The sequence below is a fragment of the Anoplopoma fimbria genome, chromosome 1, assembly GCF_027596085.1.
Source record: "Anoplopoma fimbria isolate UVic2021 breed Golden Eagle Sablefish chromosome 1, Afim_UVic_2022, whole genome shotgun sequence".
In the NCBI taxonomy this organism is placed as follows: Eukaryota; Metazoa; Chordata; class Actinopteri; order Perciformes; family Anoplopomatidae; genus Anoplopoma; species Anoplopoma fimbria.
In genome coordinates this window covers 25,061,188-25,081,302 of record NC_072449.1, presented here as the reverse complement: position 1 = coordinate 25,081,302, position 20,115 = coordinate 25,061,188, and the positions used below count along the sequence as shown (strand labels likewise).

The 20,115-nt window shown below is 38.3% G+C and overlaps 1 protein-coding gene across 1 annotated transcript; it reads left to right on the top strand.

Moving 5' to 3' along the window:
• The first annotated feature begins 6,611 nt into the window (after positions 1–6,611).
• Positions 6,612–16,565, top strand: trpc4b (transient receptor potential cation channel, subfamily C, member 4b). Its single transcript, XM_054596951.1, is given in 12 exon segments — positions 6,612–6,992; positions 9,208–9,726; positions 13,229–13,565; positions 13,896–14,035; positions 14,558–14,880; positions 14,982–15,177; positions 15,266–15,460; positions 15,740–15,781; positions 15,915–16,004; positions 16,087–16,314; positions 16,390–16,543; positions 16,546–16,565. Coding segments are annotated over 12 exon segments (2,622 nt in total). The 5' UTR covers positions 6,612–6,614.
• Positions 16,566–20,115: the final 3,550 nt, after the last annotated feature.

Below are 20,115 nucleotides of genomic sequence, written 5' to 3'. Positions count from 1 at the left end.
CAAATGTCACTCATGAACCTACTGATCATGTTACTCATCATTGAGCTGAACATTAAAAGTTCAGCCTGAATCATTAACGAATGAATCATTAAATGAATAATTTCATTCTTTTCAAACATTTAAACCAGTTTTATTATTTATTCTTTGCTTCAAAATGTTTTTATGTAGAACGTCTTGGTCTTAAGTCTTTATACTGTTAAAATACATTTTGCTATGAAAAAAATTACACACACAAAACACCTAGTATTCATTATTTTTATTCTTAGTTTCCCACCTTCAATTTAAGCGATTGCCAATACTGCCTATTCAGTCGAGAAACTTTATTTACTTCTGTAACCTTCCCAACAAAATGACAGGGTCTGTTTAGCTATACATACTTCATGGGCCATGATGCTTTCCCAGTAAAATAAAACCGTGTTAGATAAAAGCTGACAAGAGTTATAAATACTCTAAAGGAAGAACACCTCAGAAGACAAGAACATGTTCTGAGCAGCCTTTTTAGCTTTCCAAAACTGATGGTACTTGACATAAAAAATAACACATATAAATACCGTGAAGGCAGGTGCTGGACCAATTAAAACAGCAATGAAAACATAAATGAAGGTGTGTACACCATAGTGACACTTAAATACAATTTATTGAAAAATCCATATACAAGAACTTGTGGATGTGCCAATAAATTGCTCTTATGGGAGCTACATTGTGCAGACCTTCATTTATGTTTTCATTACCTTAAATTAGACCCATTTGAAACTGAACCACGGCTGCAAGACCCACAAGCAGGAAGCTGGGAAGTATTACTAATGTCAAGATGTTTACAAATTCTCATTAGTGGTGAAAGCCGCAACATGATCTCTCCACTTCAAAAGTCAATTTCTTTAGATGATAACCTGTTTCAATGGGCATATTCACTGTGGCCGTAAAGGTTTTATTGACCTTTTCTTTGTCTTGTTTAATGCCAATTTAAACTTAACCCTGAAGGAACTCAGGGATCACTTTCAGGAGAATTATCTTGTCCCAACTGCCTGAGGTGAGAATAAGAAGATCACGTTTTGAGATTGACTCACTCATATCTTAAGTCATACCAACCAATAGGAAAAATAGGTTTATACACTGGAGTGAACTGTTAGCTGCATGGACTCTCAATACACTATTACTCATGTTGTCACAACGCTGCTCCATTTCCCCTCTGTCACTCTGCCTCACTCTCCCTCAGTTCATCTGGCTGTCACTCTATCTCTCACTCACCTAATCAGTTAATTCAGTGCACCTGTCAGCCACACCCACCTCATCAGCTCAATCACTCTCACCTGCCCACTCTGCTGCACCTACTCACCTTAGTATTTAAACCCCAGTCACTCACTCACTCATTGCCAGATCTGTCGTACTGCTTTTGGGTCCTTACCACACCCGTTACACATGTTGGCAATACAGTGCTTTAGACTGTATTCTCTTCCTGGATGGGTAATAATAGTTGTAATAGTAATGAGTAAATTGTGATATTGTACAAAATATGTCATACTAATTAGAGCAATATCATCCAGCTGTGTCAAATCATGATCACCCATTACCAGCTTTTACGGTTTAAAAAAAGGGTTTCCGGATGTATACATAATGTATGTGAAAAATGCTATTAGTATTGTGTCTGTGCTGCTGGATAACGGCGCTGGTATACTGTGATTGAGTTGGTAATTGCAAAAACAAGATTGCCTTGCAGATATCTCGTGACAATTGTGGTGTGATAATAGCTGCACTAATGATAATGACCACAAGTGCTGTAAGTGAGAGATTCAGTTGATTCAAAAGGAGGGAAATGCATCTTATCATAAACTGCATCCACCCAGACATAAACAGTATCTGCCAGAACATTTATTCAGAACCCAAATCATGCTAAGTGCAATGACTAAGAAGAAAAGAAGGAAATACTAAACGTGAACTCACTCTTAATGTGCATAAATATGTTTCATATGAAAAATCTAAATGTACATGTATGAACAAAAATCCTCAATTTTAACATTGTATTAGCATAAGTTTATTTTTGTTTTTACTATGCCTATCTTGGTAATGGAATTTGTCCCAAGATCATTTGATTTATATTTTTTTAAATGCGATTTATTTGTCAAACCTGCACCCATTAGAGTGCCTACGCAAGAGCATTTTACCCCCTTCTCTTAGCATTTGAAAACTGTTTTTTCAATGAGTTCACAACAAAATAGCAAACTGAAAACACAAAACCATGGTTTGTTAAAAGTGTCATGGACATGACGTTTCTTCATATAGAGTTAAACATCAGCTGTTTCTCATGGGGGTGAGGGGGATATTAACATAAGGTGTCTTTGTTTTTTTTTGCTTCTGGATGCGGAGGTAAAGGATGGGTTGGAAAATAAGTTTCTTAGCAACTGTGCATGCTCATGCCAGCTAAAGAATGATGAGCTGTTAAACATCTTCCAGCACACCTTACATGGCTGCTTTCCCTACATCAGTTATTAAACTCTGAGAGCTCAAATTAAAAATATGTTGTGGGTATAAAAACATCTCCGAAGCCCTCTAGCAGGCAGTTTTTATCAGGGCCAGTTTCATAACTCTTTTGTATATTTATTATAAAAGCACAAACAGTCCTTGCATTGCAAATGTATTAGATGGAGAAAGATTGGACACAGAACAGTTAGAGGCTGGGGATGTTTGATTCCTTGGAAAACCCTAAAGGCAACAGTGTGAATCAGAGGTGAGTATGTGGGTGAAGTGCCCCTGTGGTGAAGTATATATATACATTCACCGGCCACTTTATTAGGCACACCTGTTCAATTGCTTGTTAACACAAATAACTAATCAGCCAATCACATGGCAGCAACTCAATGCATTTAGGCATCTAGACGTGGTGAAGATGACTTGCTGAAGTACAAGCCGAGCATCACAATGGGGAAGAAAGGGGATTTAAGTGACGTGAACGTGGCATGGTTGTTGGTGCCAGACGGGCTGGTCTGAGTATTTCAAAAACTGCTGATCGACTGGGATTTTCCACGCACAACCATCTCTAGGGTTTACAGAGAATGGTCCGAAAAAGAGAAAATATCCAGTGAGCAGCAGTTGTGTGGACGAAAATGCCTTGTTGATGTCAGAGGTCAGAGGAGAATGGGCAGAGTGGTTCGAGATGAAGGCAACAGTAACTCAAATAATCACTTGTTACAACCAAGGTATGCAGAATACCATCTCTGAACGCACAACATGTAGAACCTTGAAGCAGATGGGCTACAGCAGCAGAAGACCACACTGGGTGCCACTCCTGTCAGCTAAGAACAAGAAACTGAGGCTACAATTCACACAGGCTCACCAAAATTGGACAATAGAAGATTGGAAAAACGTTGCCTGGTCTGATGAGTCTCGATTTCAGCTGCAACATTCAGATGGTAGGGTCAGAATTTGGCGTAAACAACATGAAAGCATGGATCCTGCCTTGTATCAACGGTTCAGGCTGGTGGTGGTGGTGTAATGGTGTGGGGATTTTCTTGGCACACTTTGGGCCCCTTAGTACCAATTGAGCATCGTTTAAACGCCACGGCCTACCTGAGTATTGTTGCTGACCATGTCCATCCCTTTATGACCACAGTGTACCCATCTTCTGATGGCTACTTCCAGCAGGATAATGCACCATATCACAAAGCTCACATCATCTCAAACTGGTTTCTTGAACATGACAATGAGTTCACTGTACTCCAATGGCCTCCACAGTCACCAGATCTCAATCCAATAGAGCACCTTTGGGATGTGTTGGAACGGGAGATTCGCATCATGGATGTGCAGCCGACAAATCTGCAGCAACTGCGTGATGCTATCATGTCAATATGGACCAAAATCTCTGAGGAATGTTTCCAACACCTTGTTGAATCCATGCTACGAAGAATTAAGGCAGTTCTGAAGGCAAAAGGGGGTCCAACCCGGTACTAGCAAGGTGCACCTAATAAAGTGGCCGGTGAGTGTATGTGGTGTATATCCATTTCAGCTTAAAAACCTCAAGCATTCATTGGACAGAATCCCTTTATTCCTAACAAGGCTTTATCTTGAAACATTTGCAGGACCGTGGGTAGAAACTTCTTGCAGGGTAACCAATGTAGCTATTGACATTGTGGCGCTGTTACTGCCAGAACAGTTGGGCTACATTAACACTCACATATCTGAGAGATGAAATAATTGATGATTAATTAGCCTACAAATGGCTAGTAGAGAAACCTGTAATGCCGTATTTAGTATTTTCATATTCTGAAATTTGAGCATATTCAGTTTGTATCATAATTTATGGATCCGATGTTTACTGCCAGTTCCAGTAGTTGTGGAACAGTATTTTCGTGTTTTCTCATGTTATGTATTCAAAAAGTTATACTAACACAAGTAAAGTGCTCTACTTTTCAGGAAGGAGTCTCTCATGTAAATGTTTATTTGTGTTTATGGAATACGTATATACTTGAGCAAGACACATTTGTATTTCTTTTTTTCTTTCTTTTTCTTATTTTTTATAAATAATGCGGTTATTTTAATGACAACGTGACTTCACTAGCAGGCCTTCATTACCACCTGACAAACTAGTCTGTGATATCCAGACTCATCCCCAGCGCTGTGTAAACGCAAGCTGCTACCAACCACAATAAGCTGGTAGTGCTTAATGTGACATCTCGATGAAAGAAATAAAATGCTCTGACCCACGTAAATTTGGAAAACATATCTGTGCAAATATCAAAATATATGACTGTCACATGACGCATAAATCTTGTGAACCACCAGAATATGTTGCTTTAGGTTATGCATCTCCTGAAGCTATAAATAGTAGTTTAGTGTTGCAGTGACTGGGCCTACACCTAGTTTAACTTACAGAAATTGTCAGAGTCGCTTTTTTTCTTCTTATTTGTTTTTATTAAAACAAATCTAAGCTCATATTATATCTTAAATTGTATTTTAACTTGTGTAAGCGGTATTAAAGAGATTTCAACAAGAACTTAAGCTGCATGGGTTTTGTTTTTAGTAGTAGGATCTGCCAATGGCTTCAAGATTTTAATTAGTCAAAAATAGATAAATAAAGCATAAACAAATACGTATATACTAATGGTAATTCCATATGTCCACGACACATATACGTCTTGCTTTAATTAGCCTATAAAATCTGAAAAAGAAAACAAGTGAACAATGATAACGGGATTGCTTTACTGTGATGTATCATTAACAAAACACCACATTGTTCGATGAAAGATCTTTAAAATGACTGTCCTGTCAATATTAATAATAACGTATTTTCATTACTTTTACAAGAAAATAAATAATGTGGAACTGGTTGCCTTGATGGGGAAACAACCCCCCTTCACCCATACAGAAAACCGAAGTGAAAAGGGGCGGGGATGGCTATGCCATGCGAGAGGATACAATATGTCACCTCTTGTCAGGGGCGCCGCTAGGGATTTTGGGCCCCATGAAAAGAATCTTTACAGGGCCCCCAACACAGCGGCAAAATTTTTTGATGCTATTTTACATACAATTATGCATTTTAATGGTATTTTTGACTATCATTACCATATTTGTGAAAGAAGTATGGTAATGATAAGAATATTTGTACCATTTTACGTAAATAGAGGGGGGGAAGGGGGGGCCCTGCAGGGGTTGATGCTTCCAAAACAAATAAAGGAATTGTTACCAGGACATGGAAAATAAAACATGTGTGATTATATGTTAGTTAATAACTTAGTGTCATTATTTTTTCTGTATTATAATTTCATCATCATTAGGGGCCTCTCTGGGCCCCCCTCCATCATGGGCCCCTAGAATCCGTCTCCTTTACCCCCCCTTTTCGGCGCCCCTGCCTCTTGTTCCCAGCTGATTCGACGCGTGTGTTATTGCAGAGACGTGCGGGACAATCAGGGCAGTGACATTTGCTTAATGCTCCACCGGACGAGAGAGCGAAAGGGGTGGAGGGTCGAGTGCATGACATGCCAGGGATAAGTTGCAGTGTCTCCAGTGGAGACTTTTAGTGATGAGATGAGATGAGGAGAAGTTTTCTTTCTGATCCTCTGGTTCTCCGTCGAGTGGTTCTTGAGTCAATCACAACTGGAAAGCAACAGGAGGAAGGTAAAGTTCTCCTCTCTTATTTGTGCATTATCATTATTGCAGGGTTCGATTTGTTATGTGTGATAACGCACGTTTCTAACGAAAATGTGTCTCTTTTAGTCATCTATAGTATAATAGATAGTATTTATAGTTGTCTAGTTGTAAACTGTGAACGAAAAATAATTTTAATCATGTTTCAGGTTATGTTTATTTTAACTAGTGGAAGAGTGTTATCAGTTTAACATGTACATGTTTAAACAATAATTTGAATGGAAAAACACAAATAGGCCTACATCTTCTTTAGGTCAAACATGTCGTCAAAATAGCAAAGGGTTTATAAACTAATACTGAGCTAAATGCTTTGTTTTCTGTTTTACGTTTTTAATTATGTAAGATTGGGCAGATGGTTATAGATACTGATACTGTTCCCACTGTGTCTAAAACATCAATACTGACATTTTATTTCATTTTCTCCCTTGACTTATTATTTCTCATTCATTCTCAGTTGAGTCTTGGCTGTAGCAGCAATGTCACAGCTGTATTACAGGAAAACTGACAACTCCTCATACAGGGACCGCATCCCGCTGCCAGTCGTGCGGGCCGAGTCTGAGCTCTCTACACTGGAGAAGGCCTACCTGGGTGCTGTTGAGAAGGGGGACTATGGCAGTGTGAAACAAGCCCTGGAGGAGGCTGAGATCTACTTCAGGATCAACATCAACTGCATCGACCCCCTCGGGCGCACAGCTCTGCTCATTGCCATTGAAAATGAGAACCTGGAGATCATTGATTTGCTGCTCAGCTACAACGTATATGTGGGTGATGCCCTGCTACATGCCATCCGCAAAGAAGTGGTGGGGGCCGTGGAGCTGCTGCTCAACCACAAGAAGCCACGTGGAGAAAAACAGGTAGTACATTCATGAGCACTTCACATGTCGGTTTACATTCCCAGAGGTGATTCTCTTGTTGTTGTTGTTGATTGCTAACCTTTCTGGCCTCATTCAACTCCATTTTATTCATGTTTGGTCTTCAACCTGGTCTTCAATCTGGTCTTCACAGAACTTGTTCTCAGCCGCTTTACTTCTGTAACAGTTTAACCAACCTGCCCACACATCTATTCCTTGTGTGATTACTGTACTGTATACTCATGTTTGGATTTATCACCAACCTGTGTACACATTTTCCAAATACCTTTGTAGAGGTACAGTACTTGCTCATCTTACTCGTTAGGGCAGAAGAATCATGTTGTCTCACTGTCAGCTACAAATTCCGTTTAGGCTTCTAAAGTATTTTCCATTATGTGATATTTTCTTTTTGAAAACATCCTACTGACAGGCTGTGGGAATTGCTATGCTAGTGCTTTACATTACATTACATTAAAGTCATTTAGCAGACGCTTTTATCCAAAGCGACTTACAATAAGTGTATTCAACATAGGTATTCAAGAGAACTACTAGTCACCAGAAGTCATAAGTGCATCTCCTTTCTTTAACAAGCATCTAAAAGCATAAACCAGAGCAAAAGTATAGTGCAGAAGCAAGTTACTACGAAAACAATAATTGCAACAAACTAATACGAATACGAATACAATAAGTGCAACAAACTAATACGAACAGAATAAGTGCAATAAACTAATACGAATACAATAAGTGCAACAAACTGATACGAATACAATAAGTGCAACAAACTAATACGAATGCAAAAAGTGCTACGAGGAAGGCTCAGGGTAGTACTTCTTGAAGAGGTGAGTTTTCAGCTTGCGCTGAAAGATGGGCAGCGACTCTGCTGTCCTGACGTCAGTGGGGAGTTCATTCCACCACTGAGGGGCCAGGACAGAAAAAAGACGTGACCGGACGATCGGCCGCAGGGGCCTCTGAGCGACGGGGCAACCAGTCGCCCGAGGCAGCAGAGCGAAGTGGTCGGGCGGGGGTGTAGGGCTTGACCAAGGCCTGGAGATAGGAAGGAGCTGTTCCTTTCACTGCCCTGTAGGCTAGCACCAGAGTCTTAAACTGGATGCGAGCTCTTACAGGGAGCCAGTGTAGAGAACGGAAAAGGGAAGTTGTGTGGGAGAACTTGGGGCGATTGAACACCAGACGAGCTGCAGCTTTCTGGACAAGCTCCAGAGGTCTGATGGCCGACGCCGGGGCTCCGGCAAGTAGTGAGTTGCCGGAGCCCCGGCTGTACAGAAAAAAGGAATCAATGGGCACGCATACAATATGTGGTGCCTTTAATCTGCTTCTATACATTGTAAGCTGTCCTTATTTGGCAACATGTAAAACGTTGTAGATTTATAAGTTTGAAAATCAGCCGGTAATACAGTATATTTTTTTTTCTTTAACCTTCCATGAATTAATTCAACCCTCAAGCAACATTTACTTATACAATCAAACAATGTTTAAACAGAGTACAGTACAGCGTATTACGCTACAGATAGGTACGGTTTTATTGTGAATGCCTAGCATTCTTCAAAACTAGTACTAGCTGGACAACTACTTTTAAGCTACTAGGAGAGCACAGCATTACCACTTAGGTCAATATTACATCAGATTGAATTAAATTGCTTCATCAGTGACAGGTTTTCATTAATTTTATTCTTAAGTCTAAAACTGATATAGATAAAGAAAAAAATGATTTTGGGCTTTTCTCTCTAATTAGTTTCAGACATGGCAGTGTTTATTTTAGGAATGTATATATTTTCTGCTTCTTACATGTGCTGCTGTGTCCTTGCTTTTACAACAAAGTCATTCTCCACTGTTTGGGTTGCGTTCAACTTCTTGACATCTTTGTAAATATGTTTTTGGCACTGCTTGGTCTCCCTGTAATGGACTTGGTGTATTATGTGAAGACAAGGAAAAAAAAGAGGATGTTGTTCTTACCAGGAAGATATTTTGATTCCAGCGGAACCACAAGCAATTAGCTGTGTGCTTGCTATTAGACAAGATTGTCAGAGACCCAAGACAAATTAAATTAGACCCATTCAAGCCAGTTGTTTCAGTTCATGTGAGGGGTTTAAAAAGCAATGTTCTTTTTTGAGCTATCTTCCAAAAATACTAGTATACTATAAATGTATTCTGTTTCATGCATGTTTTAATTTTTGTGTCCCTCTCTCTGCTTCCTGAAAAGGTCCTACCAATTCTACTGGACAAACAGTTTTCAGACTTCACCCCAGACATCACTCCAATCATCCTTGCAGCCCACACCAACAACTACGAGATCATCAAACTGCTTCTGCAGCGAGGTGTTTCCATACCTCAGCCACATGCTGTGCGCTGCAACTGTGTGGAGTGTGTTTCCAGCTCAGACGTGGATGTCCTACGCCACTCACGCTCCCGTCTTAACATCTACAAGGCCCTGGCCAGCTCATCTCTCATCGCCCTCTCCAGTGAAGATCCTTTCCTCACAGCGTTTCAACTCAGCTGGGAGCTGAAGGAGCTCAGCACAGTAGAGAACGAGTTCAAGTCAGAGTTTGAGGAACTCTCCCGAATGTGTAAACAATTTGCAAAGGACCTCTTGGACCAGACCCGTAGCTCCAAAGAGTTGGAAATAATCCTCAACTACCGCGATGACATCAACCCTATGCAGGATGAGATCAGTAATGAATTGGCCCGTTTGAAGCTGGCTATCAAATATTGCCAGAAGGAGGTAAGCTCTTTGTAGATTATGTTATCCTCTTTGTCGCAACATTGCAGTGTCCTACAGTTGTACAATAACAATCTGTCTTGGTAACACTGCCACACAAACAGACATACTGAGAACTGACTGGGTTTTACTTTGTATTGACACCGATGGAACAAGTACAACAATATATACAAGTAAGTTGCATATTTTGAAACAACATGGACTGGATAACAAGAACAGTTCCAAGATGAGTTGTAAATGGCCTCAGATGGGTGGAGATGTCCTTAGGGAGTTTAGAGGAACATATAATTGCCAGGCTGGCTCTTAGCAATGCATTACAGTAGCACTCTGAGACAGTCCCGTGACAATTGGATAATTGGGGATAATGATGGAATAAGTGATGGCCATTTCCCTGAAATACATACTCATAAAATTGAATTAGGGAGGGAACCTTTTACTGTCTTTTAGCATCTTCTTTGCAGTATGTATCACTTGGATGCAATGCTTACTTTCTGTAATTTGTTTTGAAATAGAGACACAATAAAAGAATACTTTGTGATTTACAAAGAGGCAGTAACAGAATGAGATATGTCAAAATAATTGTATATTACTCAACACTATTTAAGCACCACTTGTGAGGTTAATAACAATATATATCTGTAATATATTCGTAAATGTCAATACTTTGCATAGAGTTTTGCTTAACACAGCAACAGGTGATGACAATGGAAGCGGGTAAAAATGACTTCTTTTTATAGTGAAAGGTCAGGAAATGTGGCACTATAACATTTTACTGCATTTACACAAGTATAGGAAAGCTCAGGATTGTTTTGTTTGTTCTGTTGGTTCCTGCATAAATAGCTTAATATAAAGTATAGACTGAGTTTCAGCAGTTGTCTTTTATTTGTTCCACTCATTAAAGAGACTACGTCGAGCTTTTGGGTTTTGTTTGTAGAGTAGTTGTGTAGTAATTGCAGAATTAAATGCTCATAAATCATCTTGCACTGCTCATCTTCTACATTAAATGCCTGAAGCATCTAAGAGTCTTTCCATGCAGTGCTTTTCTGTTGTATTTTGATGCGAGTTGGCAATGTGAGAATGAAAGATCAGTGTGACTGTTAGCAGCCTCTTGTGCCACAATTGGTCTCCATGGCAAAAGGTTTTACAGCTGAACTTCGTAACTTTGTTTTAAGAGAGATGGGTGTTTAGGACAAGTTAATCTTTGGTCAATTGTAGATTACATTTTAAATTGATCATCAGTGCACTACTACTACAACTAATACTACCAGTAATAATGATAATAATAGCAATGATAATAACCACAGAGTCTTTGCAGTGATTTTTGATTTCCTTGAGACTTGAATTCATTAAGACTCAAATTGACTCGAGTTTGAAACAGAAATGCTGTCAGTTTTGAGCCAGTAAGCTCCTGGAGCAATAATGAATAAAACCATTCTATCTTGACTATTTAAAAACGCGGCCTGGGTTTTAATGCTGTATCTAGAAAAATCAATGAACTTCATTGAACAAAGAGTTTAATGTTTTTTCCCCATTAGTGCTCATGTTTTTAGGAACGGTAAAACTTGCTGTGCTTGCTTGGTTTATTTAGTTGGTGCATTTAGATAGAGTTGTTTTTAGTTTCATGCAAAATTGGGAAGTTTAATACTGATGCCTTTTATATTGTGAGTATGATAATTAGTGTTATTCATACCTCATATACAGAATTGCTTAATTTTTTTTGTTGTGACAGACTGTAGACTTACCCTTGACTTTCTTCTCAAAAATGTAAAAAAAATATTATTAAATATACCAAAAAAACAGTTGTCAGAGTGAGTTCCATAGTTTTTATTCCAAAATCTGATATTGATGTAGTTGACCACTCCTTGCACTAGATTGGAGGATGGGTGTCATCTATGTAGGCCATTAAGCTTGGTTGTTTTAAGAGTTTGCCATTATAGACTGCCTTGAAGAAATGGCACCAAAGTGGTGACAGAGTTTTAAAGGTCTAGAATAGTGCTGGTGACAAAAATCACGAGCACTCACATTACTGAATGTTCACATAATTTGTGGAAAAATCTCCCTTTAATGAATTCAGTAAAGATGTTTCTTTCTGTTCTCCTGCTACCCTGCACTCATTTTTCCCTCGGCACTCAATCTGCTCTGACCTGTGTTGTGCTTTTCAAATTGTGGTAGTTTGAAAAGTAAACTATTTGCTTTTATTTGTTGAGCAGAGCTTAATTATCAGGTTGGTAATTCATCATAGTGATGAATGATTTAAGTTGTATTACAAATCCTAGCTCACAGTTTAGTTCACATCTTAAACTCCTAAAAGTCTCACTCATAAGTAAGAATCAAAAATGCCACATGACGAGTTAACTCATTGCTCTTCATACAATTTTCTGCAGTGTAGCCTGACACCCCGTGATAGCATGAACAACACATAGTCAAGTGTTTAATAAAAAATGTAGTTGCTATTTTTTTTCAATCAAGTAAAGAACAGTTTATGTTAATGTTATCTACCAAAGATGGCAGAATATAATAGTATAAATTGTATTTTCTGTGGAACTGATTTAGGTCATGTTCAAATAAAGTGACAACATGTATTTTATTAGCTAATATATAGGCACAATACAGTATGTCATCACTAAGAACATGCCTTAGGACAGAATTAATAATTAGTTTTGAGGAGGAGAGTGGTGTGACATGTGACTAGGGAGATTTTCACCTTCAAAAATGTCCTCAGACAAAATCTGCTCCCACCTTTTGCCTCAAGTCATGTTACGGCAAGTCAACATCTCACAAGGACGAATAGGAAACATTAGAGATGTCAGATTCTGCATTGATAGATGACCTAATCATCTACCATGTAATGCTATATAGAACCATAATGGGGATCCGATTTGGCCATAACTTGGTTAAGCTGAAATTAACTTCGATCCCCATCTGCAGATGTCCAGCAGATGTTTATATCAAATCTCACAGTCAATCACTTCTCAACAAGATTTGGAAATGTTTCCCCACTTTACATTTTTGTCTTACATGCTTACAAGATAAAAGTCTGTTATTCATTTTGTATCAAACAACTCTTGTGTAAGTTGTGCTATAAATATTATAGACAACATACAGAGAATACAATTTTAATCCATTTTACATGTGTTTAGACTTCGTAAAACAAACATGGGGCTAAGGATGTGATACTAATCAACATCACAAAAAATTGTAAAAAATATAAAAATATATAGCCTCTTCTTCTTAACCTACTTGTAGACTAGACACCACAGCATAATAGTAAATAAACATTTATCCAGTGGGGTTAGCAATTATGTTAGCAGTTTGGTTGCTGAGACCAAATACAACAGAAATTGCACATTAAATGATGATTTAAATTTAAACATGTCAATGCAAGTTAGCTTTTACATCCTTTATTTCTTTATTTTAGAGAAATGGTACGAGATATAGATTAAGATTATTATAGCCAAGATAATCGTAATAAATATGTCTTTCTTTGTCTCTCCCTTACTTCTAGTTTGTTGCTCAGCCCAACTGTCAGCAGCTGCTGGCATCTCGGTGGTATGATGAGTTCCCAGGCTGGAGGAGGCGTCACTGGGCAGTGAAACTCATCACATGTATCTTCATTGGCCTCCTCTTTCCACTTTTATCCATCTTATACATGATCTCTCCAAAGAGCCGCTATGGCTTATTCATCCGTAAGCCTTTCATAAAGTTCATCTGTCACACTGCTTCCTACCTGACCTTCCTCTTCCTGCTCCTGTTGGCCTCACAACATATAGACTCTGGTCACCTGGACTTTCAAGGCCCACCACCCACCACTGTGGAATGGATGATCCTGCCCTGGGTGCTTGGTAACAAGAAAGACAGAGACACACACACACACACACACACACACACACACACACACACACACACACACACACACACACACACACACACACACACACACACACACACACACACACACACACACACACACACACACACACACACTGCTGTTTACACTGATGTTATGGTGCACTATTGTACATCTGTACACTCTACTCGCACACATTTGGAAAAAGTCAAATAAACGTGCTTAGTCTGACCACAACCATATTGTTCTATCTGTGAAAACAGTTCCTGTGGAACTATACTTCAGTGATGGTGTTGAGGAATGACCTTTTGTTCTTCTCTCCAAGGCTTTATATGGACTGAGATCAAACAGATGTGGGATAATGGTTTCCAAGACTACATAGATGACTGGTGGAACTTAATGGACTTCATAATGAACTCCTTGTATCTTGCAACCATTGCTCTGAAGATTGTTGCCTATGCAAAGGTATTGTACATCTTACAGTGTAAGGTATTTGACAGCCATTGATTTAAATTATCATTATCAACACAGTAAATCAAAGATTGCTGCATTTTAATCAGAGTAAAAAACAGGTACAGTACCAGTCAAAAGTTTGGACACACCTTCTCATTCAATGGTTTTTCTTTATTTTTTCTACATTGTAGATTAATATTGAAGACATCCAAGCTATGAAGGAACACATGGAATAATGTGGTAAACAAACAAATGCTCAACAAACCAGAATATGTTTTAGATTTTAGATTCTTCAAAGTAGTTGAATGAGAAGGTGTGTCCAAACTTTTGACTGGTACTGTATGTTAACCCCAGCTTTTAACTTTGCTGCGGCCTCAATCATGGTTTACTTTTAAAAGTAAAGGGAAAATAAATGGTATCATATTATTGTACTTTGTGGTAGAACAGTTAACTTGTGTGCTGGAAAACTTGATGAAACATCTAATTCTGTATTAGTCTATGAATTCATTGTTCTTGCACTCTTCTTTTTTACAGTACAGTGGACAAAAAAGCAGAAAAAACTGGGAAATGTTGCATCCGACTTTGGTTGCAGAGGCTTTGTTTGCCATTGCCAACATCTTCAGCTCCTTGCGCCTCATTTGCCTTTTCACTGCCAACTCCCATCTGGGCCCCTTACAGATCTCACTGGGCCGCATGCTCCTGGACATCCTCAAGTTCCTCTTCATCTATTGTCTAGTGTTGTTAGCCTTTGCTAATGGCCTCAACCAACTCTACTTTTATTATAATACAAACGGTACAACAGAAGATAATAAATGCCGTGGTATTCGCTGTTCAACACAAAACAACGCGTTCTCAACGCAAGTTGGAGTTTTTAAATATATTGTCCCTGACAAATCTGCATTGTTAATAATTACACTGCAGCAGCGCATTTTGTGATGTATTGTTGTTTTCTTTTCAGGATGTTCGAGACACTGCAGTCATTATTTTGGTCTGTATTTGGCTTGATTTCCCTCTATGTGACCAATGTGAATCCAAAACATGAGTTCACTGAGTTTGTGGGCAGCACCATGTTTGGCACGTATAATGTCATCTCCCTGGTAGTGCTTTTGAACATGCTAATTGCAATGATGAACAACTCCTACCAGCACATTGCTGTGAGTGCTGTAGCTTACATATTTTATAGTTTTACCACACTAATTTGTCTTGTATTCCTCAGCTTATTCTGTTTGTTTTTCTTTTCAGGATCATGCAGATATAGAGTGGAAATTTGCAAGAACAAAATTATGGATGAGCTATTTTGAAGAAGGGGGAACTTTGCCATCTCCATTCAATATAATACCCAGTCCAAAGTCAATTTATTATTTAGTTGGATGCATAAAGACATATTTATTTAAAAGAACACGGTTAAAAAGGCTTGAAACCTTTGAAACTTTGGGGGTAAGAATTTTCTATTTTGTGATCTATGTTGTTACCTATGCATTGCATATGTCTTCAATGCCTGTCTGGTATTATAGAGTCAAAGCAAGTCGCTCCAAAAGAATTAGGAGTAAATAACATTACATGTTCTCTTCAGAAATTGATTAGTCACTAAGTTAATGTTTATCATAAGACCTTGTATTGCGAAAGGGCAAGTAAAGTAAGATCAATTCACCCTACCATTGCAAACGGAAATAACACGTCACTTGGTAAATGCTCCATTTTTTCTTTTTGTTTCAGAGACGTGCGGCCGAAAATGTAAGATTAAACCATGAGTATCAGGTAGTAACTTATATTACATAATTAACTATAAAGATGTGATGTATTGTTTTAAGCTTTGGTCATTTTTATTGAAACTTTTATTTTTTTAAAAATCCATGTTTTTTTACCTCAAGAATTTATGTGTATTTTTAAGGAGGTTTTGAGGAGCCTAATGAAGCGCTATGTTGCAGCAATGATCAGAGATGCCAAGACAGAGGAAGGGCTAACAGAAGAGAATTTCAAGGTAGTATGCAGTCAATTACTCAAGTTTGTTTTTCATTGATGTTACCTCTGCTGTTTAATCTCTGGTTCTCAATAATTGATAGGAGCTCAAGCAGGATATCTCCAGCTTCCGCTATGAAGTCCTCGGAATGATGAAGGGTAAACCTCAAGTTGGGGTTGCAGGTAACGTTGCAAGCTCCAGCTTGGCTTACCCTGGAAACTCATTCAAGTATTCTCCCAAATTTCCTACTGATGAGACTCAACAGAAGCTGAACTTGTTTGACATGACCTCCCACACCCTGCAGAGCGGAGCTGGCAGCACCAACAGCTCTGTGGGCTCTAACGGGCAAGCTAATGGTTTAGTTGTTCTGTCCAGCGTAGGACAGACTCAGAAGAAGCTATCCAAGAATGTCTCAGATGCTGGGCCCCTCCAAGGACAGAGACTCCCCTCTCAGAAATATGATGAAATATACTCAGAGGAAGATACGGCGGGATTTGGTGGACAAAACCAAGAACACCTTCAGCCTGAGAGAGTGACTGTTGAAGTCTTACAGAGACAGGACAAGGACATTCAGGAGATTGAACACTCTTGCAAAGAACACACAGAGGAAGTTAAAAATGGGCCAAAAAAATATAAAAATTAATTTGTTTTTTTAATGGAGAGATTTTGGTGTTTATTATTAAACATTTTTGGATTGGAACTTTCAATCATTCAACTACCATTTGTAAAACAGTTAAAAATATATATGGTATTATCTCCTGATTATAAATGATCTATACATGCAGTTAAAATAATCTTGTATTCGGTAATATATATATATATATATATATATATATATAATGGTATCTCACATTATATTATATTCAACCAAACTGAGAGAGTATAGACCTCAGTAAGGGCTAACTTGATGCTCAGGGAATTGGGAAGCAACTTCGTAATTCCTATTTTACCATGAGCATTTAATTCCAAAAAGCCCTGACACCCTGCTGCCTATTCTATCCTCTTCCACCTTGAACTGTCTTCTGACTGTGGTATGCAAAATCATCTTCTCTATGTCTATAGCAAAGAAATATTCCTCATATGCTGACAGTATCCATTACTCCGCTCCACTGAGTTAACGGAAGTTTAGTTGTATTTAATACGGGGCGGCTGTGGCGTAGTGGAGAGCAAGGTAGTTCTCCAATCAGATGATCGGTGGTTTGATACCCAGCTTCGGCAGTCGATGTGTCCTTGGGGAAGATACTTAACCCCAAGTTGCTCCTGATTACCTAGCAATGTAAAACCTAGCTAGTTCAGAGTCAAAGGACACCTTCACTTTTACTCCACCATTACCTCCTTAACCTGTTTAGGGTGAGAGCAACTCATTTTACTCCTATTCTGCCGTTGAAGCAGAAGAGGCAAGCGATGCAATCTTACTGAGATTTGTTGCAAGCTGTTTGCCTTAACCTGTTGTGCCATATACTATATGTTGCAGGCTTAATGGACCTTGTGTGATCTGTGCTATTTTATTTATTGTACATACTTGTGATGTGATAAAATCACTCTGCAAATAAATAATAGAATGCTAATTGAAAAAACATTATTCCTGATTTTTTCTTTTTTAATTTACAACATAATATGTTGCCACCCCTTTCAAAATGCTGTATTCTTAATCCATTTCAAAATATGCATATTGCTAACATTAAGACAGAGAGCAGATGGCACACCATCAGAGAAGAAAACAACTGAACTTTGAAGTTGGCCTTTCATTTTATTTGCTTTACTGGTGGTTATTTCTCTCTCATGTTGTTTACTGCAGAAAAGATTTCAGTAAATAGTTTGTAGCCTTCTATCTGGCTGTATATACAGTGGTCCGTCAAACAAAGTGCACTAGATGCACAGTTTACATAGACATCCTCCTTCTAAAAGAGATGTTTCTCTCTTTGTGACCTGTCCGAGGAGAAGCATGACCCAAGGTTCTGGTGCACTCTTTTAGTTTCAGAATGAATGCTTGTTTGGTGCATTATTCACATCCTGCATGCTTGTCCAATCAGGTGTAAACTGACTGATGATGATTCACTGATAACATTATTTTGAAAGGGGCTATTCTGAATGATGACGTTGATTTAAATTACAAACTAAGATCATTTAGGGGCGTTACTACTGTTAAAATTTAGCACTTAAAAAACTGACTACTGATGTTTTTCCATCTCTCTCTAATGATTTAGTGATTATGTGGCTAGAAGAATATTTACCTTGTGTTAATTATCTCTAATAATCAAGCATCTGGTGCCCTCTAGTGATGTGTAATAATGAAAAATACAAGTGGATGGTGTTGTAGGCTAAATGAGAATATGTCAACATGACATGAATATATAGAGACTGTACATCCACCTATGAACAGTACTTTTAAAGTGAAAAACATCTCAACCTGTGCAGAACATTTACAAACATATGTTAGGTCTTCCTTTAAGCAGCTTTTAACCACTAACATTGAGTTAACTGTCGTACAGTGATTTCTGTATTGCTGCTATAAATACATATTTAATGATATTAGTAGGGATTATTATCATTATTATTATTATTATTATTATCAATTGTATATTCTGTATTTGAACAGATATTCAACTTTACACCATCATAGCTTAAAACTGCAAGCAACCTGGGATGCTGGATGAAGTCTTTAGGTGTCTGTTACCATAGCAGCTGTGAGCAAATCACACTATCTTTAGAAAGCCAATCAATTTGGCTGGATCTACTTTCTATATCTAGAGCGCTTACTCAATTTAAATTGATGTCATAACAGCTTACTAATAAGATTCAAAGAGAGGAAACTGTACCCAGGATCAAAACATGTTTTTTCTCATTCTTTGTGACACATTCAGTGTTTGTGTCAGTGTGTGTGAAAGTGACTGATTCAGGCAGTGTCTAATCCAAAGTGTAAAAACACTGCCGCTAGTTCATCTGTACCATTATTCCTCCATGCAAGGGGTTACAAAGCCTTTAATTTACTTTACTTTAGTTGGAATGTTGTGATTGTAAAGTTAATGTATTACAATGTATAGGAGAAGAAAAGGCCGTGTAGGGTTTTAAAGTGTAAGTGCTTTTCTAAAAGCATTGACCAAGTTCATAAGAAGCTGGTTGTCTTAAAAGTATCATATTTTTAATGGATGTGTGGTTTGCCGAACTGTTCATTTTTAGATATCTAACATTTTACTACTCAATGGTTAAAACTAAATACACAAGTATCTGCAAGGCCGATGGTTTTCAGTCTCAGATCTGTGCTTCGGTATTGAATCCTGGACTTGCTCTTTTTCCCTTTCTAACAATCCTTACACTTGGCCAGGGGGACATTTCTTTCCTGCTCACATTTGTAACATCTGTCTAGCCAGGAGGTTGAACAACATCTGGCACAGTGAATGGTTTAGGTGATGCCACTTGGGCATCCTGTGTGTAACAACACCCACTGGTAAAGCTTAACAACCACTGCACTTTTAGAACTTATAATGTCATTTTTCTTATTAGTGAAGAGTCCATAAGATACAATAGCATATAATAAACTAGCAGCTTTGATATGTCTGGCACATGTCTGCTCATGCTGTCAGCCTATTATCATTTTAATCAAACAATTCTGGGATTTCACATTTTGCAATGTCAGCCAATTCACAGGCAATTGCTCACAACAAAGTGTCGTGTCTGTAAGATACTATTGCTAAGATGAAAGTACAAATGTCTGTGTCCTGTTAGTATTTGTGTTACAAGATTCAAATCAATTTGAGATATGGATCCAGTTTTGTAGCTTTGAAAGGCTGGGGTGGCTCTCATGTGAATTAGTTTGACAATATGATAAGTGATATAGTAGAGATACAAGTACACATTTTCAGATTTAGAACTGAAACGAAATGAGACTTTACATCAAAGTTGAGGTGTTATGGTAATGTGGTCTGGTTCCTGGCTTGATTGGAAGTCTTTCATATCTCAAAACAGTGATTTACCTCAGTATGTATTGGCTCTCCAATGAAAAATAATTATGTAAAAATGTTATCCATTTTAAATAGTGATGCTCAGGAACACTCACTGCCTGCACTCTTTCCCACCACTTGGTGGAGCAAACTACATTCTGAGTGATTTATACAATAAGTGCTCTGGCATT